At 48.5% G+C, this 26,211-nt stretch overlaps 2 protein-coding genes across 8 annotated transcripts in view; both read right to left on the minus strand.

The window, feature by feature from the left end:
- Positions 1 to 383: 383 nt before the first annotated feature.
- On the minus strand, positions 384 to 15,084 carry SLC22A13 (solute carrier family 22 member 13). Of its 4 annotated transcripts, none has more exons than XR_009184256.2 (11): positions 12,391 to 15,084; positions 7,035 to 7,138; positions 6,690 to 6,844; positions 6,314 to 6,482; positions 5,969 to 6,089; positions 5,787 to 5,881; positions 5,334 to 5,548; positions 5,018 to 5,126; positions 4,519 to 4,734; positions 4,185 to 4,333; positions 384 to 3,033 (listed from the first exon to the last, which is right to left on the minus strand). XR_009184256.2 is itself a non-coding variant. In XM_058290785.2 (11 exons), the coding sequence occupies exons 2-11, from the start codon at positions 12,514 to 12,516 to the stop codon at positions 4,243 to 4,245; spliced, it is 1,401 nt and encodes a 466-aa protein (XP_058146768.1). In that variant the 5' UTR covers positions 12,517 to 12,651; positions 13,169 to 15,084; the 3' UTR covers positions 384 to 4,242. The 4 variants fall into 4 exon arrangements, 3 of the variants coding, with proteins under 3 accessions (XP_058146768.1, XP_004461153.1, XP_012381639.1); XM_058290785.2 differs by having other exon boundaries at positions 384 to 4,333; positions 12,391 to 12,651; positions 13,169 to 15,084; XM_004461096.5 differs by having other exon boundaries at positions 384 to 4,333.
- A 2,451-nt stretch (positions 15,085 to 17,535) lies between these two features.
- The window catches only part of OXSR1 (oxidative stress responsive kinase 1), a 146,661-nt gene continuing 137,985 nt past the window's right edge, over positions 17,536 to 26,211 (minus strand). For 2 of the 4 annotated variants that reach the window (XM_071212876.1, XM_058290743.2), the window contains 4 exons: positions 25,280 to 25,344; positions 23,033 to 23,085; positions 21,561 to 21,629; positions 20,444 to 20,704 (listed from right to left, as the gene is read on the minus strand). In XM_071212876.1, coding sequence (XP_071068977.1) covers positions 20,559 to 20,704; positions 21,561 to 21,629; positions 23,033 to 23,085; positions 25,280 to 25,344 — 333 coding nt within the window. In that variant the 3' untranslated portion in view covers positions 20,444 to 20,558. Of the gene's footprint in view, positions 20,219 to 20,443; positions 20,705 to 21,560; positions 21,630 to 23,032; positions 23,086 to 25,279; positions 25,345 to 26,211 lie in introns of those variants that run through there. The other 2 variants (XM_058290744.2, XM_058290745.2) reach the window with 2 other exon arrangements.

A 26,211-nucleotide genomic window follows, 5' to 3' on the forward strand; every position in this document is an offset into this window, starting at 1 on the left:
ACCCCGCCACGAAGGGTGGGGAGCACAGCCTTCTGCTGGACTTAGTGGCAGTTCCGGAAGTACAGGGCTGGGGCTGGGGGTGGGCTGGTGGGTGGAGCCCGGGTCAGCGAGGCTGGAGTCAGTGGGTACAGCGTCGAAGCAGAGGAGTTGAGTGGAGACGCCAGAGGGTACCCGGGGCTTGGACTGCAAACACAAAACGGGCCACGTCTTCCTTTCAGCGGCATTTGAGGAGGCTGGTCATGGATCCTGGAGGCCAGGGGCTTCTCTCTAGGGGGGGAGCCAAGCTCTGAGCCCAGGCACAAGCCGACAGAGCCATCGCTCCGTGGGTGTTCATGTCCCAGCTTCTTCATCAGGATATTAAGGATAAATTGAAACAATAAATGCTTGCTATTAATTTTATTGCTGTAATCATGTCCTGCCTAGTTTTCTCTGCTGCTACTTTTCCCCTTTCTAACTCATTGGTGTCTCCAAACAGTGGTTTGTTTTAATCCCCAGCCCCCACCTTCGTGGCTTTTTGCATGCTGTCTGCTCTGTCCATTCGCTGTGTGTTCTTCTGTGTCTGTATTTATTCATTTCCCCTCCCCACTTGTGGCTTGCTTGCTGTCTGCTCTCTGTGTCCATTCGCTGCATGCTCTTCTGTGGTTTTGCTCGTCTCCCTGTTTTGCTGCATCACCTTGCTGAGTCAGCGTTCCCTGGCACCTGTGGGCCAGGCCGTGCTCTGTGGTGTGTGGGTGAGCCTGCCTCCACAAGGAGGCCCGGGACACAAACCCAGGGCCTCCCATCTGGTAGACAGGAGCCCAACTGATTGAGCCAAAGCTGCTTTCCCAAATTGATTTTTAAAAATACAAATCTTATCAGACTACTCCCCTGCTTAAAGAAATAAAAAATAATAAAAAAAGAGTGGCTCTTTTGCCCTCAAAACAAAGGTCTGAATTAAGGATGTGGCTTTGCAAGTGCCACTTCTCTCCAGCTTCTCAGAAATCCTTCCAGCTGCAGCACCTGCCCGTTGTCAAGTCTTCGTAGCTGAAGGCTCCTTTGCACCCCCGGCTGCCTGCCTTCTCTCCAGCTGCCCCACGCTCCAGAAATCCAACCCGAGGAGCGTGTCGGCACCCCGCAGGTCAGGCCGGCTGCCTTGTTTGATGCCCCCCAGTGTCCTCCGCTCTGTCATCCATGGCAGGTCCCCTGAGGTCCTGGGGTTCAATTTAATAGCTGCGGATGAATTTTAGATCTCTGGGTCTGGCGTGCTCCTGAAGGCAGAGCAAGTCACCTGGGATGTCCCTGTCGCACCAGTGAGGGGTGAATGGGAAAGCAAGTGGGACAAAGGCCGGGGCGCAGCAGTCGGGGCCAAACTTGAAGCCTCGGCCCTGCCTCGTGCCTGGCAGCAGACTCCATGGGGAGCAGGAGAGCTGGCGTGGCTTCTCCTAGCTCCTGGGACCTTAGGGGCACATTGCTGGACCCCGTGCCTTTCAAACCCAGCCAGGCATCCAAGATTAGAATGCTTGAAAATCAGCGCTCCAGGACGTCACCCATTCTAAAACAGGGGGAGGCTGAGGCTCAGAAGGGCCCCTGCCCTAGCACCTGAGGCTTGAGGCCTGCACTAACCTCCACACAACCAACCATCAGCACGGAGGTATGGTCCCACCACTAGCATGTCCCCCAAATCTGGGCTACTCTGATCCACACCACCCCAAGGAGAAAAGCCACAGTTCAGCCCCTGCCAGCACCCGCCTATAAAGTCAAGAGCAGACCCACACACTTCTCCTCTGAGGGCCCAAGGTCTCAGCTCTGACCCAAATCTGCAACTGTTAAAAGACAAACATTTACCCGTCATCAAGCAGAAACCACAGGGCAGTCTTAAATACAAAGAGAAATTTCCTTCTCTCCAAATATCTACGATCCCTCTTTAAAAAAGCCTACAAAGGCAACAGGTGAGTCTTCGCATTTATGTCTGTGTCAATAAAGGGTCCATTTAAGTCTTTTCCCAAGAAAGATCATTCTGCCTCAAAGAGGTGTGACTCTCCACATCGTAGAAAACTGCTTTCAGCTTTGAAATGACAGCTTCCCCACTTTGATCTAGGGGTTCTTTTTTTCCATCTCAGCAGATTCAGCCTGGGTACCACATTGTGCTAAGATACTTTTGCGTATCCCCAAGGGGAGATTTTAGCTTGGGGTTCCATGAATGGGTATGCAGCAGGAGACTAAATAGACCTTTTGCCCATCACTCCAAAGCTGAGACCCACAGGTAATAAACTACCATGCATTCAAAAGAGAGGGAATTGGGAAGAGGACTGACAGGGCATCCGCCTACCACATGGGAGGTCTAGGGTTTAAACCCAGGGCCTCCTGATCCGTGTGATGAGCTGGCCCATGCACAGTGCTGATGCGCGCAAGGAGTGCTGTGCCACGCAGGGGTATCCCCCGAGTAGGGGAGCCCCACGCACAAGGAGCGTGTCCTGTAAGGAGAGCCGCCCTGCGTGAAAAAAGCACAGCCTGCCCAGGAGTGGCGCCGCCCACACGGAGAGCTGACACAGCAAGATGACACAACAAAAAGAGATAGATTCCCGGTGCTGCTGACAAGAATGCAAGCGGACAGAGAAGAACACACAGCGAATGGGCATAGAAAGCAGACCACTGGTGGGGGGAACGGGGAGAGAAATAAATTAAAAATCTTAAAAAAAGAGAGAGACTGGACACATCATGCTGGACTTACAAAAAGAGCAAAACTAGTCCAGTATGAACCAGCCCCTCCAGGCTACCTAAAAGAGAAGGGGAGTGTGAGTGAGGTTCTCAAAGAACCCTCATTTTCAGTTACACATTGGGGTGCCTGGGAGAAGGCGAGACTGGAACCTTCCTCCCTCATGCAAGGTTGGGCAAATATGCCTTTGAGGGCAGGGCAAAAAAGAGGGCAGTAGCTGAGCAAGCTCTTCTCCATCATTTGGTGGAGGAAACATGCGTGGTGGTCTTGGGAGTGGCTGTGGCTCAAGAAGCTGTGCTTCCCACACGGGAGGTCCCAGGTGCAGTTCCCGGTGCCTCCTAAACACAAACAAGCAAACAGATGAAAAAGCAACTTAGGGATGCTGATGCGGCTCAGTGGTGGAGTGTTGGCTTCCCTCATACAAGGTCTGGGGTTCAATCCCCGGCCCTGGTACCTCAAAAAAAAAAAGATGCATGATGTTCTTGTGGGCCAAGTGGGTGCTGGGTTGGGTAGCCTGGCTTGGGGTAGCTAAGGGGACCCCCAGCCACAGGGGCTGACTTCTGAGAAGGGGATGCCATGGTAAGAGGTTATCTGAGGAGCGATGCTAGGGCAGAAGCTGGAGAGGAATCCCGAGAGGTCCAGTCGTTAACGTTGCTCATACTAAGGAACAGTGCAGAGGTTCTAGGAGGATCTCTGAGAAACCCACCCACGAACACGCCCCAAGGAGAAGCCAGCTTTTGGAAGCCTGCTGTAAGTGACTGATGATCAGCTGTATAAACCTGGAGAGAACTACAAACAGCAGCAGCCAAGAAGAAACAACTCTGCCCTATTCCCTCACCTGGGTGGGCCCTGGAAGAGCCAGAAGCAGCAGAGCAGGAGGGGGAGGAGGTGGGGCAAGGAGAGGAACACAACCACCCCCTCCCCTTCCCCATGCCAGTCCCTGAGCCCCGCATGGGTCAGGGGAGCTGAGAAGGGGGGAGGGGGCTGGAGGGACTTTGAAAAGAAGGTAGGACTGAAGGCTTCATTTAGACTGGACACGGAGTCTTCTCTCAGCATCGAATGTTCCAGGGGGCCCCATCTTAGCAGAGGAGCCTGGTTCAGGCACTAGAAGGAACCCCAACCTTCTCTTCATTTCCAGCCCTTTCTTCCACCTGCCTGGATAGAGTCCACAATTTCAAATTTTTTCTCCCGCTCCCACACATGTGGCGTTCTGTTCTGGGCTTGAGGAGTAGGAAGGTTCAGATTAAGGGGCATGGAGGAGCTGCACCCCCACTGTCAGAGAACAAGGGAAGCCCAAGACATACCAAAACCCTAACCCAGAGAAGGAAACCGGGGGAGCTCTGGGGACGAGACAGGTGAAGAAGGGAGGGAAGTCTTCCAGGTGCCACTGGATTAGGCTCAGCAGAGGGGCTGGCGGGGGCCAGGTCACGGGGGGCTGCCTGCAAAAGCAACCCGGCCTTACCCGGGCCCTCCCAGGCCCTGGCCGTACCAGGGCCACGTGGAGGCAGCCGCCCTGCTGCTGACGGTCTGGCTGTCACAGACGACAATCACAAGTAAGTGCTGCTCACGGAAGCCGCTCCCGAGCTGGAAGTTTGTGTGGCCTCTACTCCCTTTTCGGAGGGCACTGACCTTGGGGACCTGGAAGGAGCAGAAGGTCACGACTGGCTGCCCAGCGACGACCCGCACGGAAGTGTCCCTCAGCACCCCCTCCCTTTGGGTCAGACAGAGGGCCCCAAACCAGTCCTCCAAGCCAGCAAGGACTCATGGGGAGGTGGAGGGTGGGCCTCTGGGAGAGGGGAGGCTGAAGCAAGGCCCAGGCTCACCGTCGGCGGGGCCCCTGCTCCAGGTCCCCGATGGTGTCCTGCAGCGGCTGGTCCCGAGTCTCCGGCAGCAGGGCGCAAAGCAAGCCGGCCCCGATGGGGAGGCTGCCGTAGAGGAGCATGGGGAGGTACGCCTGGTACTCACCCAGCAGGAGCACCAGCGGCGTGAGGATGCCCGCCGTCCTCGAGGAGACGCCCACCAGCCCCAGGCCCGTCGGCCTAGGAGGGCCAGGCCAGGTGAGCACGCCAGTTCGGCTCAGGCCCCAGCTCCCTCCTCAGGTATCCCCCATGCTCCAGCCCTGATCAGGACAGGACACAGCCCATCTGTCCCCCACCAGTCTGGGGACAACTGGAGGACTTGGAGTGGCTTTCCAGTTGCCCTGGACCCCACCCAGCATCCCTGCCCCAGGCCAGCTCCAATACCCACTTGGGGAATGTGGTGAGGTGGACAGACGGATGGCCCAAATCAAGGTCTCGGGAGCAGAGGATGGGCAGCCCTTACCGGATGATGGTGGGGAAGAGCTCGGCAGAGTACACGTAGGAGATGGTGAATCCTGCAGCTGTGGCAAACTTCCCCACCACGGCCAGCGCTGTGACCACCACGGGCAGATCTGGGGGAGAACACCGGTCGCCCGCCTGGGAGGTGGGGAGCCCCACCCCCTGGGCCCTCTCCCTGTCCTGTAGCCAGACGCCTCACTCCTTCTGTCCCCAAACCAAGGGGGGCACTGACTCCAGAAAGGGAAGCAATGGCTGTTGGTCTAGCTCGATGGGAGGTGAGGCTGTGCGGTGGACGGGGTGGGGGCAGCCAGCCCCGGTACCTGTTGGGACGAAGATGATGGCGATGCACATAAGGCCACCCAGGATCAGAGTCCCCGACTGGCTCCACTTGCGGCCGAACCTTTGCGTCAGGAAGATGGTGGAATAGCGGGCAGGCACCTCGATGGCTCCAAAGATGAGCTGCGTCAGGTAGATGTCCAGGCCAAAGTCCCCCACCTGGAGGCTCAGGCCGTAATATCCCAGACTGTCCACAAACCTGCCAAGTGTCCAAGAGTCCCCGTCACTTCTGGCTGACGGGACACCGTGACACCCAGAGGGAGCGCCAGCCGTGGCTAGAAGGCTCTACAAGAGATGGGGCGGCGGCCAGGACAGACCGTGACATTCCAGACACACGGACAGAGCCAGAGAGCCAGCCCAGCACCCTCCGCCGTGCCCCTGGGAAGGGCAGTCCTCTGGCCCTGCGCTCGGGAGGGGCTGGGGGCTGGTGCACTCACCAGACACAGAGCAAGATCAGGGTCATCTTGCGCAGCTGGGGGCGTCTGAGCAGATCCAGGGTGTTCCCCGAGGACGCCGTCTTCTCCGGGACCAGCTAGGAAGGAGAGGCAGAGTGAGGGGCCGGGCGGGAAGGCCCGGGAGGCCACGTCTGGGGCAGGGCCAGCCTGCTGTGCTGGAGTACCTGGCTCAAGAGCGCTGGGGAGAGTTTCCGCCTGTTGACGGAAGCTGCCTTCTGGATCACTTGTTTGGCCTCCTCGACCCTCCCCTTGGCCAGCAGCCACCGTGCAGATTCTGGCAGAGCCCTGCGGGCCGCGAGTGTCTGTAACTTTTGGGGCCTACTGTCCTGCGGAACCCCTGCCCTCCAGGAAGCCCTCCCAGACTGCGCTGGCACACGGAAACCTGCGCAGCCTCCACAGGCTCCCTCCCCCCGGCCGGCTTCCGCCTGCGCAGCCTCGGGGGCGCTGGGCTCCAACCCGCCCAGGCAGGGCTCCCTCGCGGCGGCCGGTCCCTGCAAGTGTGTCCTCACCAGTAGTAGAAGAAGAGCAGACAGACCGGCGCCGAGCCGGCGACCTGGAGGAGCCGCCAGCTGCGGATGCCGTAGGCCAGCCCCGCGAGCACCATCGTCCCGACGGAAAAGGCGCTCTGGGTCAGGACCACAGCTCGGGTCCTATGTGAAGGTCCCACCCACTCGGTAACTGTGGGGACAGAGAAACTGTGCCAGGGCCGGTCCCTGCCACCCACTCCCTGGCACTTCCCAGAGGCCACCCTGGGGGGGTCTGGAGAATCATTCCCAGCTCTAGAAGGCCTGGTGTGCTGGTGCCAGGGACGCGCCCAGGCCGAAGCGGGGTGCCGGGCCCCAGGCCCTGACCCCACGGCCGAAGCGTCTGGGCCCGGATACTCACGGAGGGTGACGTGGCAAAGGGCGAATCCAGAGACCGCAGTGGCCACAGCAAAGCGCAGGGCCACGTAGAGCTCAAAGCTGGGCACGAAGGCTGTGGCCAGGCTGGTGACGGCGATGACGAGCAGCTGCACCAGGATGGCGGCCCTGCGGCCAATCCTGGGGCAGAGGGGTGGCCTATGGGGGGAGGCCAGGGAGAGCCTCCCGCCCTGGGGTCTCTGCCCGTTTGGGGGTGGGGGGACACGGCCTTGTCCTGGAGTCCAGGGTGAGGAGGAACAAGGGGGGCACGTGCTCCTGCACCAGGAGCCTCGCAGCACGCGGGGTCAGAGGGAGCGGCCGGGATTCTCACCAGTCGCAGAGAGACCCGAAGGCGAACGCGCCGACCAGCAGCCCCGCCATGAACACGGCCTGCGCAGTCTCCTTCAGGGGCTTCCGCTCGCAGACCAGGTCGAACTGCGGCAGACACAGCGCACGTGGCCGGGGCTGCGCCCAGGGCAGGTCCACCGCCACCCACCCCCTCGCAGGGCAGACACCCACGGCTCCTGGAAGGATGTTTTAAATGTTGACTCGATCACGCAAACTAACGCTCGAGATGGTTCACAGTTTCACCATTAGGTTATGCTACACTGTTTCTGTTGACACCATATCTACTTGATGCTGCATCTGTGGCAGTAGCTGGAATGAAAAACGAACACCGTGTGAGAATCAAGGTGGAACAGGATACGGGGGGGGGTCGTGTCCCAGGCTTGGGAAGCTGTGTGGTGCTCAAGAGGCACTCACATTAGTAAGAAATGATACTGAAGAATGAAATAAAAATCTATTTTTCAATATAATACGTATTAGATTTTTAAACAGCTACTAAGCTGTCAGAACATAAATACTTGTTAAGCTGTTTGGACCTGATTACGTAAAAGAACTGTCTTTTGGCGTGGAGACACCATGTAGAAATCACTGACACAGGAGGACGCAAAATGTGGACTATTAACTGCTGCTTCCTGACGAGTGGGGCCCCCTCCCCACAGGCAGGGCCCCCGTGGCCCCCGTGGACCTCTCCAAATGTGCCCATGTCTGTGCTGCAAAGTCCTCCGGGCAGTGTCAGCGGTCAGGATTCTCAAGAGCCCTCACACACCCGCTGAGGAGGGAGACAGGAACACGCACACAGAAAGACAGACAGACACCAAGCCACCAGGCGACGAACACAGGGAGAAGCTCACAGAAAGACTGGGAAACCCAGGGGAGAAAATGCACGTGTCCACACAGCTCCGTGCACACGTCCTCTGCCTGGGCACACAGTTCAGATGACGCGCACACGGGGAGCGGGGGAGCCTAGATGCGAGCGCTCCTGCCAAGTTCACAGGGACCCTAAGAGCAGCAATTACTAATGCCTTCGGATAGCTTCCTCTGCGCTGGGTGCTGTGCTGAGTCTTTCCGTGCATTATCTTATATAATTCTGGGAACAGCCCTTGACTTGTTCTTTTTTTCCCCCACTTGTTATCATATCCCCTTTTTATGGATGATAAAACGGAGGCAGCGGAGGTTAAGCCAGTAATCCCAGGTCACACAGCTGGATGGCGGTGGAGCAGAGACATCCTATTTCTCTCGCTAAGGGCTGGAATTGAGCAAAGTCTAAGAGGCTTGCTGAATTGGTGAATAAGCAAATGCCCAAAACAAACTGCAAAGATTTTTTTAAAAAATGCCCACAGCTAGCCAATTAGCTGGTTACCGTCTGTTAAGTAACCTTCTAGCAAGAAATTAACCAACCCGAGTTACCACTGTGCTCATACTTCTCTTCTCAAGGACAACTGTTAATTTTTAAGGACATCCAATCTGTCCAACGGTTAACTGTGACTGCCCCTGGGGAATAAAGTGTGACTGCCCCTGGGAACAAAGTGGGGCAGAGCAGGGGCCTGGAGTTGCTGCCCCTAGTTCTGTCCTGTTTGGGTTTTGTTCAGTAACCTTTAGCAAGAAATTAACCAACCCGGACTTACCATTGTGCTCACACTTCTGTCCTCAAGAACAAGTGTTAATTTTTAAGAAGTGTCAATATGTCAAACGATTAACAGTGACTGCCCCTGGGAACAAAGTGGGGCAGAACAGGGACTGGACTTGTCGCACCTAGTTCTGTCCTGTTTGGGTTTTGTTCAGCAAACACAAGTAACACACTATTTAAAATAAATGACGGAGCCAGTGTAGCTCAGTGCTTAAGCGCCCGCCTTCCACATAAGAGGTCCTGAGTTGAATCCCCAGCCCCGGTACCTCCGAAAGAAAATTTAAAAACAATAATTAGATAATAAAGGCCTACTGCTGCCAGGCTCTGGAGTCAGAACTGAGTGGCTGTCACTGTTTAGTTTTCCTCCAGCAGTTCAACTTCCACTTGTTGGTGGTGTCCATAATCTTGTTCTCCACTATTTTCACGTGTCATTGTGATATAGACATGTTTCTATATTCTTTAAAGTATGATTTTAATGACCATCTAAAATTGGAGGACAATTATTTGAATGTTCATTTTTTTATTATTTAAAATGTTGCCATAAGCATCGTCATGTTGCCTTTTTTTTTTTTGCCTCTGCTGAATCAGCTCTATGACATAAATTCCTGAAACTCTAATTCCTCAGTTAAAGGGCCTCCTTAGCTGTACACCTAATTATATCATTATATTGCTGTGCAAACGATTGTTGCTTTAGCAACACCCCTCCCTCCTTCCTCCCTCTTCCTTCCCTCCTTCCTCCCTCCTTCCCTTCCTTCCTTTTTCCCTTTTGTTTGTTCTTTCTCTTTTTTTTTCTTTCCTTTCTTTCTTTCCTTCCTCCCTTTTTCCCTCCCTCCTCCCTCCCTCCTCTTCTTTTATTCTTAATTATTGCTTTCAGAGAAGCGGACTTGGCCCAATGGATAGGGTGTCCGTCTACCACATGGTAGGTCCACGGTTCAAACCCTGGGCCTCCTTGACCCGTGTGGAGCTGGCCCATGTGCAGTGCTGATGCGTGCAAGGAGTGCCGTGCCATGCAGGGGTGTCCCCGCGTAGGGGAGCCCCACGCGCAAGGAGTGCACCCCATAGGGAGAGATGCTCAGCACAAAAGAAAGTGCAGCCTGCCCGAGAATGGCACTGCACACACGGAGAGCTGACACAACAAAACAGAAACACAGAATCCCAGTGCCGCTGATAAGAATATAAGCGGACACAGAAGAACACACAGCGAATGGACACAGAGAGCAGACAACTGGGGGGGGGGGGGTGGGGAGGAGAGGAGAGAGAAATAAATAAAAAAAATAAATCTTAAAAAAAAAATTATTGCTTTCATTATTGCCTTCTCGTATTCAGAAGTTTGGTCCAAATTTAAAAAAAAAAAAAATATATATATATATATATATATATATAAAAAAGAGTTGAGTGGTTTTGTGTGACCCTGAGCCTATTAGTCAATCTGTCTCTCTTAGTTTCCTCTGTACAAAATAGGGACAAAGCATAATATTCAGTGTCCCTTGATGAGATGAAAGGAATGAACACGTGCAGTATGCTTAGCAGCGGCTGTCACACAGGAAGCTGTCAGAAAACGTTAGCTGAGATGAGGGGCGCTGACCCCGGCCTCGTGAAGCACAGCTGGTGGCAGACACCTCGCGCATGAGCGGTGCACAGCGCTCTGAAGGCTTCCGAGGCTGGCACCCCGGTGGGTAGCCACCAGTCACTGCCTCCCTGCAGTTTCCGTACCACTTATCTCATTAAATCCTCACTCCAACCACGTGAAATCTCATCATTGCCCTGTACAGCAGCAGAGCTCATGTGGTGGCGTCCTGCTGCAGATGGTAGAGAGAGGAAAAGGGTTTCTTTCCCCTTGGGATGCCCTGGCTCTAGTGGGTGGCCCGGGCTGGGGCTGCCGAGGCAGCCTGCAGGACCGTGCTCAGAATCCTGCCGCATTCCTTGGAGCAGACCCTACCACATCTCCCTACATCTTCCTCCCATTCCAAAGCCTTGGCCGGCTCCCCTTGGCCTCTAGGAGAAGGTGCAAAGTCCTCAGCACTGTATCTGAGACCTTAAAGAGCTGGCTCCTGCCTATTTCCCAACCTCCTCTTGGGTCATGTCAGCATTCCTCAACTATGCCAGGCTTTTTCATGCCTCCAGGCATAGAAATGACTGTTCTTGCTGTTTCTCTTTCCCTCTCCTCTGCTCCTCTCCCCTTTCTTTGCTCCCAGCGCAGATCACACACTTTTGTTGCTGTTCATTGATGGTCTGATATACCCAGGAAATGCTAGGTGGGTGGGTGTGTGACTGAGAAGAAGAAACGTACTGTTCTCCAAGAGCACACAGCTTGAAGAAGATGGCGATTGCTTGTATTTCGGTTGGATGTGAAGCTGCAGGTTGGAATGAGGCAACTTGGGATGTCAGCTCAGAGAGGGTCTGTGAGTCAGCATGGGAGAGCCCCTCTAACAGACAGGAGGCAGTGGGAGAAGGTGGCCCACCAAGTTAGCTCCACTCTGGAACCACGCTTGGGGCTATTCTGTTGTGCAGTGCACGAAGGGCCCAACGTGTACACACTGGGAAGGTCATTGTCCTTGGAAGGATGAGGCAAGGAGTAAATAAAGGGTAGGGCAAGAGGTTCACCGCCAACCCTAGAGCCAGCAGCCTTGGCTGATGACTGATAAAGAAACCCAAATCCTTGAGAACATCCCATCCAATGCCTACACCCCTGCCCACTCCTCCATTCCAGGCACACCAGGTCACCCACTTCTTGCTGCCAGGTCTTTCTCTTGCCATTCTCTGTGTCCAAAGGCCTTCCCTTCTCTAGCACATTTTTTTGCTATGCTTGTGCCTAGTTCACATACCAGCTCCTTGAGGAAGTTGCCTGTCCACTCCCTCCCCAGAAGACAGCAAATTCTGGGTGCCAGGCTCATCCATCCCTTTTCTTCTCTACAAGCGGAAGGACAGGTGGGTGTATGGGGAAAGAGAAGGCATAAGAAGAGATTTAGGAAAACACAGGAAGATGGGTGACCAGAGAGGCATGCAGGGGCAGGCTGAAAAAAGTGCAGAAGGACAGATTCCCCTGACCACCGGGGGCCTTTGGAAAGGGGCACAGGATGGCACCCCCGCTCTGATTGCTCCCTGCACAAAGGTAATGCTCAGGAGCCTTTAGCGGGACAGAACTGCGCAAACAGCTCCCAGTGGTCAGGGTGTGAGCAAGGCCTACAGGGGCTCCGAGCGATCTGGACTTGAGAAAGACGGTATTTGCCTTTTTGCCTTTGTCTTTCAGCCTGCCCCTACGTGCCTCCCTGGTTACCTATCTTCCTGTTTTCTTAACTCTTTTTTTTTTAAGATTTATTTACTCCCCACTCGCCCCCATTCCCCCCAAAGGCAAAAAAGGACAGGTACATAGGAACCAGATAAAGAAAAATGCATAAAGGCAGGAAAACAGGAGGGTACAGGAAGAAAGGCAGGCAACCGGGCAGATGGGCAGAGGGACAAGCAGGGAGAGGGAGGGACCAACAAAAGGAGAGGCAAAGATGAATGGACAAACAGATGGATAGAAAGACCAGGCAGAAAAAATAAGGTGGGTGGGCTGATAGGTAGAGGACAGAAAGAGAAACAGAACGACTGGCAAAAAGAAAAATCAGCACACCCACAGTCAACTATGCAGGCACGGGGCAGAAACACAGAGCAACAGTCAGTGGCCAGGGATGGAGGGTCAGGCGCACAGACAGGCCAACGGAAGCCGTACCTCGTTCTTCAGGGACGGAGGCTTGTTCTCAGGATAGTCCCAGCCAGCCTCACAGGGCTGAGTCTCACGGAAGCGGTGGCTGAGGATGTCCTCCAGGCTGGCGCTGTCGGGGGGCGGCCGGAACATGAGGCAGGGCTCGGGGCTGCCTGCAGCATCCAGAGGCACGCTCAGCGCCAGCTGCTGAGCAGCACTCAGGTTCCAAGTATGGTTCTTGACCCAGGCCACAGAGCAGTGGTGGGCCTCCTCCAGGACCACGAAGACCTGGGTAAACACGTGGAAGGCACTCAGGATGTTGGGGACACTCAGCAGTACCAGCAGCTGTACCTGGAAGCGACCAAAGTCACCAACTTCAGCCAGGACCTGGGCAAATTGAGTCATGCCTCAGTTGAGTAGTGCCTCCTCAGTCTAGGGCCACCAAGTAGCTCTGCGGCTTGGCTCAGGGACACCTGCTCCTCTGGGCAGTGGTGACAGCTCCATTAATATTTAATCCAGCCCTGCCCAGCCCCACCTGCCATCCTTGGTTCTCTAGCCATGGCCTGGGAAAAGTAAAATGTGATGAAAAAATAGTCCACCTCGACTTTGAGACTCCAAGGACATATCCATCACATAGTAAATGAAAGGAGCCAAGGGGACCCTCTCAGGTCCAGCACACAGGAGTGAGCTTTAGCTAAACCTTACAGTTTACAAGGCCCCCGCTCCCATCCCTGCCACCCTCACTCCCCAGCCAGATGCAACATCCTTTGTAATTCACACCCAGTCAGATCCTCCCGTTATTTACCGTAGAACCGCAATTCTGAAAGAAGAAGCTGTAACGTTCAGAGGGACACAGCCGTCCCTTCTGGATCAGCCCACACCAGGCAGTAGGGAATGAGTGAGAACGGCAGCAGCCTGGCCTGCCCACTAGCTCAGCCAGCTGTCCAATCTGGTCTCTTGACTCCTGATGGTCTTATCTTATTCCTGGTATGTGGTCCTAGGCAACACCAGCCAATTCCTTTTTTTTCAGCACCAAAGATAATCCAAGAATGCAGAGCAATGACAGAAGCACTGAGAGTTGCATTTTGAGCTCTACTTTAATCAAGGAAGAAACCATTAACACATTCCCAAGATAAAAACAAATGCAAGCTCCAACATGTTGGAGCACTCAGCATGGGGGCTGTATTATTTTTGCAACTGTCCTTTAAGTAATAATAATTGAAAAAAAAATTTGTTTTAAGTGAGCTGTCCTTGTGTTTTCAAGCTCTCCAAAGTGCCAGCAGCATCCCTTAGCAATCTCAATGATAACAATAGAGGGACAAAGGGCAAAGTCTCCCTCTACCAGGGCTGGCCACTCCAGAACCTTGACGGAGTCAAGGGTGGATGGGGAACCGCTTGGCTGGCGGATTAGGATTCCTACGGGACTAACAGAAAGGCAGGACCTCAGAGAAGAGGAATCTCCCGAAGAGAGCAGCCCCCACCCTTATACTCTGGGGGAAGTCTTACTGGAAATCAAACCAGGGCTTGGAAGGAGCCATATAGTCATGGCAGGTGGGGACCAAAGGGAGCACTGAGAGGATTGGGAAAGTGTGTACATGAGCATGCATGCACACGCACACATCCACACATCTGCTTGTGTGTTCATAGAACTTTCTCACGTGGTAATCTTCCACAGCTTTCCAATTATGAACCACATGAATGTATTTTAAGAGATGGTAACAGAAAAAAAAAAAGGAGATGGTAACAGAAGCATGGATCAAAGGAATGCAAGGAAGGAAGGCTGTGCCAGGCAAGGAAGGAAGGCTGTGCCTAGGTAGTGTGCCTGAATCTAGCTACCTGACTGGCAGAGCTGCTGGTTGCCTGTTCATAGCAGCCGTGGTGCAGGTCAAGGCGGTGCCCGGGAATGGCACCCATGTTGCGTAAGGAGAGCACTTTCCTCTCTGCCCCACCCGACTCCACAAGACTCATCACTGCCTCAAGTTCTATCTTCTATCCATTTATCTTCCTTTCATCTTCCTCAGCATCATCTTTAATAATTGCCATGACCTCTCTCTGAGCCAAACTCAGCATGTAAATGCATTACCTTCCCCCCAGCGTGGGACATGACTCCTGGGGATGAGCCTCCTGGCACCAAGGGATTACTACCAATCACCAACAAGCAATGCAACTGGAAAGAGACCTTGAATAAAAGGAAGAGTAGAGACAAATGAGTTTATATGGCTACAAGACTTCAAAATGAATAGAGAGATCTTCCCAGAGGTAACGCTTATACACATCTCAGCAGGATCTCTTAGATAGCCAAAGTAGATACTACCCCAAAAAGTGGGGCTCTTGAGGGCTCTGGAGACACCCAGGTCCTAAAGTCATGGTAAAATCTCCGGTGATTGGTGGGCCCTACTTTAGAGTTTGTGCTCCCTAGTGTTAAGAATTGGGCTCAGATACGACTTCTCTACACGTCTCTTCTGTCCCCTTTATTTGAGCCTGTGGTTGGTGCTGGACTTGGTAGGTGTACGTCCAAGAAACTTGAATCTCTCGGCTGTCCATGTACCAGCTGGGCCGTGAGCCGCGGCAGAGCTGCAGCACCTACTCTCCAGTTCATTGGACTCGCCAAGGACAACTAACAAGAAGGTGAGGATGGACAACCACCACACCAAGGAACCGAGAGTCTACAACTGCAAGCAAGGGAGTCCCATCCATTAGCCATATGGGATCAAAGCCCAATTAGAGGTGGAGTGGGTACTAGCATCCCAGAATCCTCAGGACTGGGGAATAAAATATGGACTGGAGTGGACTAACTGGTATTCAACTACAGGCTTATTGTGATTCTAGCAATGGAAGAAAATTTATCATTGATGTGGAGACAGTGGCCACTGGTGGAGCTGAAGTCAGGGAGAAGGACAAAGAGGTGTAATATGGGGGCAATTTCAGGACTTGAAATTGTCCTGAGTGCCGTTGCAACGACAGTACAGGTTATTATATATATGACCACAACCAACAGAATTGAGTGGGAAAGAGTGTAAACTAAAATGTAAACTAGAATCCATGATTAGCGGCAATATTCCAAAATGTGTTCATCAATTGCAATGAATGTACCACACTAATGAAATAAATTGTTAATGTGGCAAAGGGTAGGAGGTGTGGGGAGTAGGGTATATAGAAACCTCATATTTTTTTATGTAAACATTTCATGCAATGTAAGTATCTTTTAAAAATAAAAATTACACTTTTTAAAAAATTGTCATGAAAAGGGCGCTACCAGTTGCCCCTGCCCAGTTTGATGCTTATCTTATGGGAGAGAAATAAGTGGAGACACAAGCCTTGTTCTCAGTCCTCATCATCTCCTCACTCCAGCTAGGGGAAAAAGATTTTGCTCCACTTGGCTCCAAGTAGCCAAGGGAGCCTGGAGTTCAGAGGTAAAAAGTTTGGACTCTGCCACTAATTCACTGTGATCGTGAATCTGTCACTCCACCCCACCCCACCCGAGCCTCAGTTTCTCCATCTGTTTATAGGGAAAGCTTGAACTAGATGGTCTTTATGGGTTATTTCACTTCTTAGTGTGTGATTCCAAATAGCAGAGGACAGAACCACGAGGAGGGTATTCCTGATGGAAGAGCCAAGGATTTTCCTGGAGTCAGTCTCTAGTTGGAACAATGATCCTGGGATTTTGGTACTGAGTAGTTGTATGTCATTTGCCCCATTTCATGTCTACATTCCCCAGATCCTAATTTTTTGGTTTACTTCTTTCTTTTCTTTAATCCTCACCCATCTCCCTTTCCCCAGTTTGCCAGAGGGTCCCTATGCTTCAAAGTCCATGACCAGTTCTCCTTTTTAAGAAAGCCCTCTCTTAATCACGGGCTCCAGAGACATCTATTCGGTGATCTCATTGACCTGGGAGGTTGAGTTCAACATCACCTATGCTGGTCTCTGGCTTCCCTCCTATGACTATCTGCTGCATGGGATTGAGTTTGCATTTGACCCTTCAGGCCCCACAGACTGTCTCCCTCTTCTTCCTCTCCTTTTACCTACCCTCACTCAAGGGCATATAACTAAGACCAAGAGGAATATAACAAGACCATCAGAACTGTTTTAAGTAGAAGGAACACACTCTCCTTTTAACAAGTGCTCGGGAAGAGCAATGGCAATCATCTGTCTAGGGATTGGAGGGTGGACATTTGTGTGTGGCGGGGGGAGGGGACAGGTATTTGAAGCGATATCCTTTGTAGGGATGGACTCGATAGTGTTTTAAATCTCTTCCAAGTTTGAGAATTTATGATTCTAGTAAATAAAAACCCAAAGAAGATAACTAACTAGACCAATGCTGCACTGAGCACTGCTACTGTGCAAGAGGTAAAGCTAAAGAAAGAGGCCTAGTGACAAGATCACTCATTAGACAAGAATAGGAAAGTGTGGAGATTCAATTTACTCCTTCCCTTGGCTCTGCTCCCTTTCCCTTCCCTTCCCTTCCCTTCCCTCTTTATGCCATGGTCACTTTTGAATAACCAGCACCTGCTCCCTGACCTCATAACGAAGTCCACCTTTCTAATTCACTTATCTTGTCAGCAAACTAACCTAGCTGCAGGCCACACAGTGCTGTCAACTCCAAGGCCTTAGAGCACTGAGCTCTGAAATACCAGGACCCAAAAGCAGTCTTGTCATGGGTAAAGACCACTTCTGTAGAGAAGGAATTTGATCAAGGAGATCACCCATCTGGGCAGTGGAGGACAGGGTCACAAAGGGACCTAGAAGCATACATGGAACCTCATCATTTTAATACTGAAGCCAAGGGAAAGTTCACCCTTGCTCTCAACTTTCCAAAAATGACTCCCCAAGACTTGAATCTGGTACCTTTCCCCTGTCCAACAGGATAAACAGAACCAAGCAGTTTGGGAAAGACCAGAACAGAATGCAGGCAGTTCCATATCCTACCCTACCCGATTTCCTTGGACAGATGTCATTCCTCCCCTTTGGGATTTCAGTTTCCCTCTGTACAGTGTTGTTGTTGTTGTTTTTAAGTTGTTCTATATAATTTATAGACCAATACACACATTTTATAGGTTATGTGTTCTTTGGCTTCTCTCCATTCATATTAAAAATTTAAGTTAGTAGTGACTCTCAGACCCATTCCCCAAAGCTCCCCATCAATGGCATTAAAGTAAAACATCCAAACACCACTATGGACAATTTACTCTTTATTGATTAAAAATGAAGGAAACATGCAGTAAAATACAAAGTCCAAAAAAGGAAAAAAAGGGTTGAATATTTTACATCTTCTATAATCTAGCATACGTCATAAGGAGGAACCTCCATTTACTGATACTCCATTATTCTATCCTCCAGATTATTAAATTATATCAGCTGGCTCTAGGATTTGGTTCAGAACTTAAGCAAAAACAAAACAAAACAAAAAAAAAACAAATCCATTAGTCATTTAGAAGACCATACATTTCACAAATAGCATTGGCACATATTAACTTGTGCTATAATTAGTCCCTGCCCCAGGAACGAGGGGATCCTGGGGACTTAAGAGACAGAGGTGTACCCTGGACCACCACTCCTGGAAAGGGGTGAGGTTGTTACATGCTGCCCTACCTGGGAAGTTTCTGTTCATTTATTTTCTCAGCACCTCTGCACAAGCCAGCAAAGGGAATCCACCACACATACGCAGCAGAAGAAATAACACTGTCCTGGGGTTGGTTTATCTGTCTCCTAATTCCCAACAGGGTGAACAACGAACTGAAAAGAGAAGAAAGCACCAGCCCACTTCTATCATCATGCCTGCTCCACTTCAGTTCCAAGATAATGGAAGATAACGACCACAGCTGGAGAAGGTGAACAGGGAAACAGCCCGCTGCTCACTACCAGCCTGCGCACCAGACCACCTCCAGAAAGTTAGAGTTTTGCCACCACCCCTTGGATTCATAAATAAGTAGGTTATGATAGGCTTGTGTGAGACGGAAAAAACCATACTTTTAAGGCAGGCCACTAGTCTTGTGCCAAAGAGAACATTATCTCTTTTCCATACCTCATTCCTACATTTCTGTTCCCATCTCCCTCCTCTCCCTCAAAGAAAATAAAAGCTAAATATTTTTCTAACAAGCTGATCAATCTTTTCTCCCTCCCGGCTATGCAGGCTTTTACCAATCCTGCTAGGAACTTGGACTTTGGTGTCCAACCTTCTATAATCTATTTCCCTCCCAAACCCCTATCCCAAACCCAATTCCTATTTCCCGCCCCCCCCCCCCCCAACATCCATCCTCTTCCCCGAATGCCTTTGCACTTGGGACAAATGAAGAAAGTTCGTTACCAGAACTACCAGCTTAAAATGAAAGCAAAAGGTGTGACAAATAAGTGTGGGAAACGCTTTCAGAGATGCTCCAAGAGAAAACTAAAGCAAGCTTGTTCATCAGACCACCAATGCCAGAAAGGGCTCAAGTGATTCTGCAAGAGGTAATCTCCCCTTTCTAAGGTGCCAAAGCCCATCTTTGTGTCTTTCTTAAGGCCAGATTGAGTATCTATTCTGTTTATATATAAAACTTTGTAGGGCTATTAACAGATAGACAAAGGCTGACTTGTGAAATAGTAGGAAAAAAAAATCGACTCCACTGATTATTCACATATTGCATTATGAGTGCTCTTTTTAAAACCTAAAGAACAATTCATATTATTTCTATAGAAAATCAAGTGAACACTGTCTACTTATAAACCCTAAAGGTCGCGGCACATGTGGTTTCACTTTCCATCTTGAATCCGGTTCAGCGCCCAGAACCATGGACCCCCTCCGAAAGGTCAGTGCAGGAGAAGGGCAGAAGGCAGGCATCTCGGGCCGTGTCGAGTCTCCTTTATTGCTGTAGAAATCTCAGCCTTGCACACTCATTTCCTCATGACTCCGAGGCCAGGCAAACTGATTTTCAGAGGAGGATCAAGGAGCAGTTTTTCTTCAATTTTAATTTTTTAAGAGTCGAAAATAAATACTTTCCCAATGACATGAGTTATGATTTTTCCTGCTCAAAAGTCACCTCTGGGAAAATTTACTTCTACAATCATTACCTGATGTTTTCTCTAAAAACAGTCCAAAGTTCTACTTTGAGGGATCCGATGGCTGAAGTTCAACTATAGTCAGAAGTTTTGCACCAGCTGAACTTAAGGCTAGCAACCCTTTCTGGAGGGAGCGATGAAGAAGGGGTGCCTGAGAGCAGCTTCAGCAAAACGCTTAGGAACATCATGAACACGACGAGAACAAGTTCAGGCTGCCTCCATCTGAGGCTGTGCTTTTTCCTAACAAAGGTTGCTAGAATTCACATCAGGTACAAAGAAAATAACACTACATTAAATTCTCTGGGCTTCAGCTGAACAACCAACTTTTAATTGCTACCTCAGTGCCCACATCCCGGTAGGTGTGGGAAAACAGGCAGGATGAGGATGCCCAATGCAGCTGCTACTTCCCACCCAGGGCCATCGTTGGAGTAAGGCAAGAACAAGCTGACACATCTCCCTCCTGTGCACACAGGCCACATCTCAAACGGAGGAAGATAAGGGGCATGTGGAGGGAGTTTACTAACGGAACTCTTTAAAGGGATGCTGGCCACTGGTGATCCAACTTTTCTTTCCCTGTGAGAAAATGGAGGAATGATGGCAGGAAGAACACAAAAAGACTTCTAAAGCTCCTAGGTGGGGTGGGTTTGTTGCTGGGTTCTTTGGCAGTAGTGGGTTTAGGCCAACAGAAGCAACAGAGACAGGCATGTGTGGAATCTCCTTAGGCCACCTCTTCTGGGGCTGTGGTTTAGCTGATGCTGAGCTGGGCAAATCCTACTAGTTTACCATCATCAGGAATATCCGAGCCTTCGACACCAGATGCCTGAGAACCAAAGAAAATGAGAAGCTGTGGCTATTTATGAACAAAATTGCAAGAAGCAATTAGAACTGATATGGGGACTGTGGGAAGGAAGGCAGTGGGGGCAGGTCCCTGGGATACCAACAAAAGGCTGATGAAGGTGTCTCTTCCAGAAAACATGGGCACTGGGTACACAGCTGGAGTCAGATTGGCTAATGATGGCTCTTGAAATTAGTCAAGGGCTGGGGGAAGAAGCTTCCTGGGAGGGAGAAAGGAAGCATGGCCACTCAAAGGGAAGGCAGCAACCCTGGGCCTCTGGGAAACTAAATGAACACAATCTGCCAAAATTTAATATTCTCATTATTCAGGGAATATGGAAGCTGGTCTGCAGAGGCTGCTGGTGTATAAAGGTAAGATGGTTTAATAAGGAGGAAGGGATGAATACCAGTTTGAAAGTGACAGATCGATTTGACTGAGGTTCTTCCACAATTTTCTGCAAATTAGCTGCCACTGTAATCATACAAACAGAGAAAGTAATGAGAGGCTAGGTAAATCCACTTTCAATCATATTTAAAAGGCTTAAATGGTAGTTCAGAATCTTCTATGTACAATCAAAAATGGAGCAGAAAGACCAAATAATGACTCTTCAAAAGAAAAATTATTTTAAATTCATCTCCTCCAAGTACCACAAATAAAATGTGACTCATTGTGAAATGACTTTTTAAAAAATCTTGTATCAATTTAGGAAAGATACTTGGGTAGAAAAGTTACGATTCGCTTACTCGTGGACCACAGAGTCCTTGACTGGAGGCAGCAAGCTCTGACCTGCAGTCTGTTTTTGTTCTGCCTGCAAGCTAAGAATGGTTTAAAAATGATAGAGAACCTGTAGAACTCATAAAACCTAAACTAGTTACTATCTGGCCCTTTTCAGAAAAAGTGTGCCAACTTGCTCTAGACAATGGTCTTTTCCTTCAGGAACATCTACTTGTGGCCCAAATGTACCTTCTTCCCTTCTTTCCTCCTTTTTCTAGGACTAAATCTCTAATGACCTCTGCTAATGCCCTGGTTATACAAGGGCAGTTGAATAGAGCTTACTTTAACTTGTAACTTTTGTATCATTTCTGCTAGACTCTCCCAGAGACCTGGGTGTGCTTTCATTTACTATCACTGGAGGTTACAAAATCAACAAAGAAGTGAGGTATAGTTTTTTGGTAAGAATTTTCCCCAGTAGCCTGAACTTCAGCAGAGCCAAGAACCACTCCAAGAACAACCAGCCCTATTCAATGGAGTAAATGTCTGGCTGTTTTAGGTACTAAGTACCTGCACATACAGACATGGGGGTACAACAGCAAGGCACAATAGTTACCTATTACTAAATCCCTTCCATCGACCAGGCCAGCAGAAATGAGTTCCTGAGAAACACCCTCCGCTGTATCTGCAAGGACAAAGAAAAAGTTGCTCCATTCCTTCTGCATGTATGTCACTGCTAAATCCACGGGCCCATCAAGGCAGGTGGGGTCTTCCTCCCACACAACGTTCCCTACCATTCAGCGTTATCTCAAAGCAAGGGACTCTAACAGGTGTATCTAGAGGGTAGAATCGATACCATAAGGTGGCAAATATCAACCTGATGTAAAGATAACTTTCTAAATAATGCTGCGATTAGGTGGGTTGAGGACCATGCCAGAAGAGTACCTGAGAGTGATGATACAGAGAATATTGATATTCTGAAAATAACTCTGGACTTGTGCCCTCTGAGAACTTTTAGCTCTGAGACATGGCAATGAAAGCAGAACATCTCTAGGGCTAATACAAGGGAGCGATTTATTCTCATTTTAAAACCTAAGGGAATAAACTGCAATCTCTTTTCTCTAGGGAGTACACTTCCAAGGTTTTTGCTAAAATCATCTTTTCTATCCTGATGGATTTTTCTTCATGTCTAGTTATTCCAGGTAATAAAATCTGAGCAATAAAGGTAGAAACCAAAAAGACAGGGACAGAATATCCCCCAATTAACTCCTCTCAGCTGAATCCCTAGTGCTGTTTTCAGAGGGCTGAACACTGAGCCCCTCAGAGGGAACAGGCCGGAACCCCACTGAGGGGGTGTATACACATTCATGGCAATGACCAGTGATCTGAATTTATTAAAATGTGATTCTGCCTGGCCTGAAAAAGTAGAACAGACCCAATTCTATCCATCTGCATCTGCTTTCTTCAACAGTCAGATGATGATATGAGCCAGCAGGAAGAGTAAGCATGCCACACAGGACAGTTACCTGCTGGCTGCTAGACTCCACAAACCAGACCACTGATAACAAAGGCAAGAAAGCCTAGTTCCAGGGAGCAGCAATAGAGCATGACAGGGCTTGGTTTCAGTCTGGAGAGAGAGAGGGGCCTGGAGGCCTTGCTTCTTACTGTCTACCATGGAGACAGCCATGTACAGCAGTAAGAGGAAGAACTACGGGTCCTGACAGATCTGGGCTTGAATCCAGCTATATGCCTCTTCCTACCTATGTGAGCAAGTACTCTGCCTCTAAGCCTTGATTTTCATCATCTAAAATGGGGATAAAGATCTTAAGTTGTGAGAATTTAAGGAGATAAAGCTTAGCATGATGCCTGGCCCATAGTAAGCAGTAAATAAGAGCTATATTCATTGTTGTTTATTACTATTCTACTAATTTTCTAAATACACTGCATTTTATTTATATGCCCCAAAATACTGTTACACCAGAAAAAAAATTTTTTTTTAAGCAAAACATATCTAAAGGGCAAAAACTTCATATTTCTAGAGGAAAATTGGAAGCTTTTTTTTTTTCCCCTATGTTTTTGATGCCTCACCTCTCCCAGGAGTAAATTCAAATCGAATATCATTTAGTTCTTTTTTTGAATTCCTATGAAAGAAAACAGAATGTATAAAAAAAAATTCTAAATTTATGAATACAGTCTCTGGCAATATATATGAAAACAGTGCCTCAAGAAAAATTGTTCTATTCCATACATCACATGATTTGTCCTAATGAGCTAACATCACAAGGCTTCAAAGCAAACAACTCAGAATGACTATCTAATTGTCCTACAACGCCTTTTAACATATGTCCCCCAAGTGATAAATATAAAAATCTTATACCTTTAAGATTCTTACATGTACTCTCTCATCACTATTCCAACTAATATGATCATATAAAAGAGGAAAATCTGAATGAGAACACTTTAAAATGATACAAGGATGCCTTTTTCATCCTTATCCCCACTCCCACCCTTCCATGCCTAAGAGAGTGCCTTACCCACAACAGATAATGAGTCTTGGCAGGCTCATAAAATTAAAGACATACTGCTACTCAAATTCCACAGGAGTCCAAAGGATGGATACTACACTATATTGGGATAATGAGGGAAAATTCTACAGGTAGTTTTTAGACAGCATTCAAAGGATTCGTAGGATTTGGGTAGGCAGAGAGGACAGGGAAGGGAATTGGACTCATACTGGCAGCAGAAAACAATGCTTCAGAAATTCAAACGTGTGACTGGTGAGGTGCAGTTTATGGTTATCACTGGCTGCACTATATAGGGAGATTAGCCGGCTTCCTAGAAGTTCTAGCTGAAGGCAAAGAAATCAGAACATTAGTGTAAAGGTAAGCATGACTGATCATTTAGGCCCCAAAGTCATTTTATTTACAATGCATAGGGCTTTTGACAAATAATATACCTGAGGATGTTACTGAAATTGTTTAAAAACCCATCTCCAACATGTCCTTTTTCCCTCACAATGCCTTCGTTCTGCACTTGTATATACAGACTTGCATTGACTTTTGCATGTGCACTACCTGAGGTTTCCTTTAGCTTTGTTAAGTACATACAAATCAATTTTCTATCTAGACTTGATTTTCAAGGAAGGCATTTAATTTTCTCTTTTCCCGGTATTCTTCCACAGTATCTGAGAGTGCTATACATAGTCTAATTAAAAATAGTAAAAGCTAAATAAAATTGAGATTGAAATGTTCAGTATAAACTTGCTGACTTAACTGGCATGCTAAGCTAAGCAACAAACACCTTCTAAGACAACAACATGGCAACTGTTCCTTATCATCTCTTATGGCCATTTAATTGCAAAGTCTTCATCAATGAGAATAAGAACCCAACCTCCTAATTCCATAAACACCATCTGGAACATAGTCAATTAAACACGACTCTCACAAAATGTTACCCTCACTACTTACAAGGATCTTCTCTACCTTCCTGGAGCACACATCAAACAGGATTTTTTGTACTATTAACTGCTTTAAGATTTTAAAATAGAATCTTTTAGAAGAACAATATATAATTAAGATAAAATGAGATTACCAAGACACACTATTAATCCAAAACTATCTAAGATGAGAGCAGGTATCAGAATAAGCACCTGTAAAGGAAAGGTAATCTAGTGGTAAGATGAACACAGTCTCAAAACAGTACTTGCTGCCTCTGTATCTAATTATGGTCTTATACAGTCTAGGAATATATAGGTGGAAAGGGGATGAGTTAATCCTAATTCAGTGGAACCCTTTTTTAAAAATGTCAGTGATACCATGAGCCACCAATTTAGAATACTTGATGTAAATAACAAAGAAAGAGACCAAATATGTTGTGAGACGTTTTTCCTTTCATGTTTTAAGAACAAGGCCTCTATTTTATCTGTCACAATCAAAAAGTACTCTGCTCACAGGTTAGCTGATCTCAGAGTCAGCATGCTTATATAGTCAAAACTATAAATCTTATACTGAGATAGTGCTGCTCCCCTAAAAACTGTTCCTCAATTACAGACCATACTCTTAAGCTTAACTAGATACACTGAAAATGCATAAATTCATCACCGTCAATAGAGAAACAACTAAGAGAATAACTATCAGTCACAGTACTTGTTGGCAGTAGGTCTCAAACTGTTGCTTTTATTTGTAAAGGAAATATTACACTTGAGAGCAAACAGCACTTGATGCTGGGAGAACACACTCTCCAGTCAATCCTGGGCAGAGACTGGTAGGAAAAGGGCTAACTTTGAAAAAGAAAACAATATTCAGAGTATTCAGAAAACCAAAACTATCTACTTACCTTAATCTTAGTACCAGACTTATGGGGATCTTGGTTTCTTGTGAACATGCTCCTGAAGACAGAGCCTAAAAAGCATTGAAAAACATAGTCAGCACAGAGGTGACTAATAGTCACCTGCCCAGGAATCATCTACTTGGCAGCAATTTTTTCCATCTCCAGGTGAGGTCAACCTTGTTCCTAGAACATTTCTTTGCTGTGGGAGGTCATACACACCAAGGCAGAAACGTAAATCAGCGGCCCCTCTTAAATCTGCCCAACCTTAGGTCTTTCTATGGCTGAACTAAGTCTCTCTGAAACTAAACAGACATTCTTTACATACTGGATCAAGTGAATTCAATCTTTCTCAGTTTTCATAAGAAAACTAAATCTTTTCCCAATATGACGGACAAAAATGGAAAAGTCTGGGTGATGAAAAGTTTAAAATGACACCAGCATAACTGAAGGACTCATAGAAGTGGTCTCTTAAGGCAGAACACAAGAAGATCCTCTCAAGTGCAAGAAGGAAAAATCAGAACTTCCATTTCTATTTCTTTTCATCTAAAACATTAGAAAAAAAATGGAACCTCTTAATATTTAATAAATGAATTGAGTCTGGAATCCTTATTCTAACTATGTACCATAAGGTCATATACACGACATATGGTTTTGAGGTTTCTTGAGGGAAGAGTGGGAGTTCCAGAGAGTGGAGTTATTCAGAGGGCCCTCACTCACTCAGGGGCTTTCAGTGTATTATGATTTAAAGTTTGTGCGAGCCTAGTTAAGTGAATTTACAGATTAAATTACCTTTAGCAAAATCAATACTCATAAAACTGAAACATAAATCAAAACCTCTTTTCTATTAAAAAGAGTAATACAGCAAATCCATCAATTGAAGATACTAAGTAATACAAGCATAAGTGAACAAAAAGAAAATAACAGGGCACACAATTCTC

The sequence above is a fragment of the Dasypus novemcinctus genome, chromosome 31 (genome assembly GCF_030445035.2).
Source record: "Dasypus novemcinctus isolate mDasNov1 chromosome 31, mDasNov1.1.hap2, whole genome shotgun sequence".
Classification (NCBI taxonomy): domain Eukaryota; kingdom Metazoa; phylum Chordata; class Mammalia; order Cingulata; family Dasypodidae; genus Dasypus; species Dasypus novemcinctus.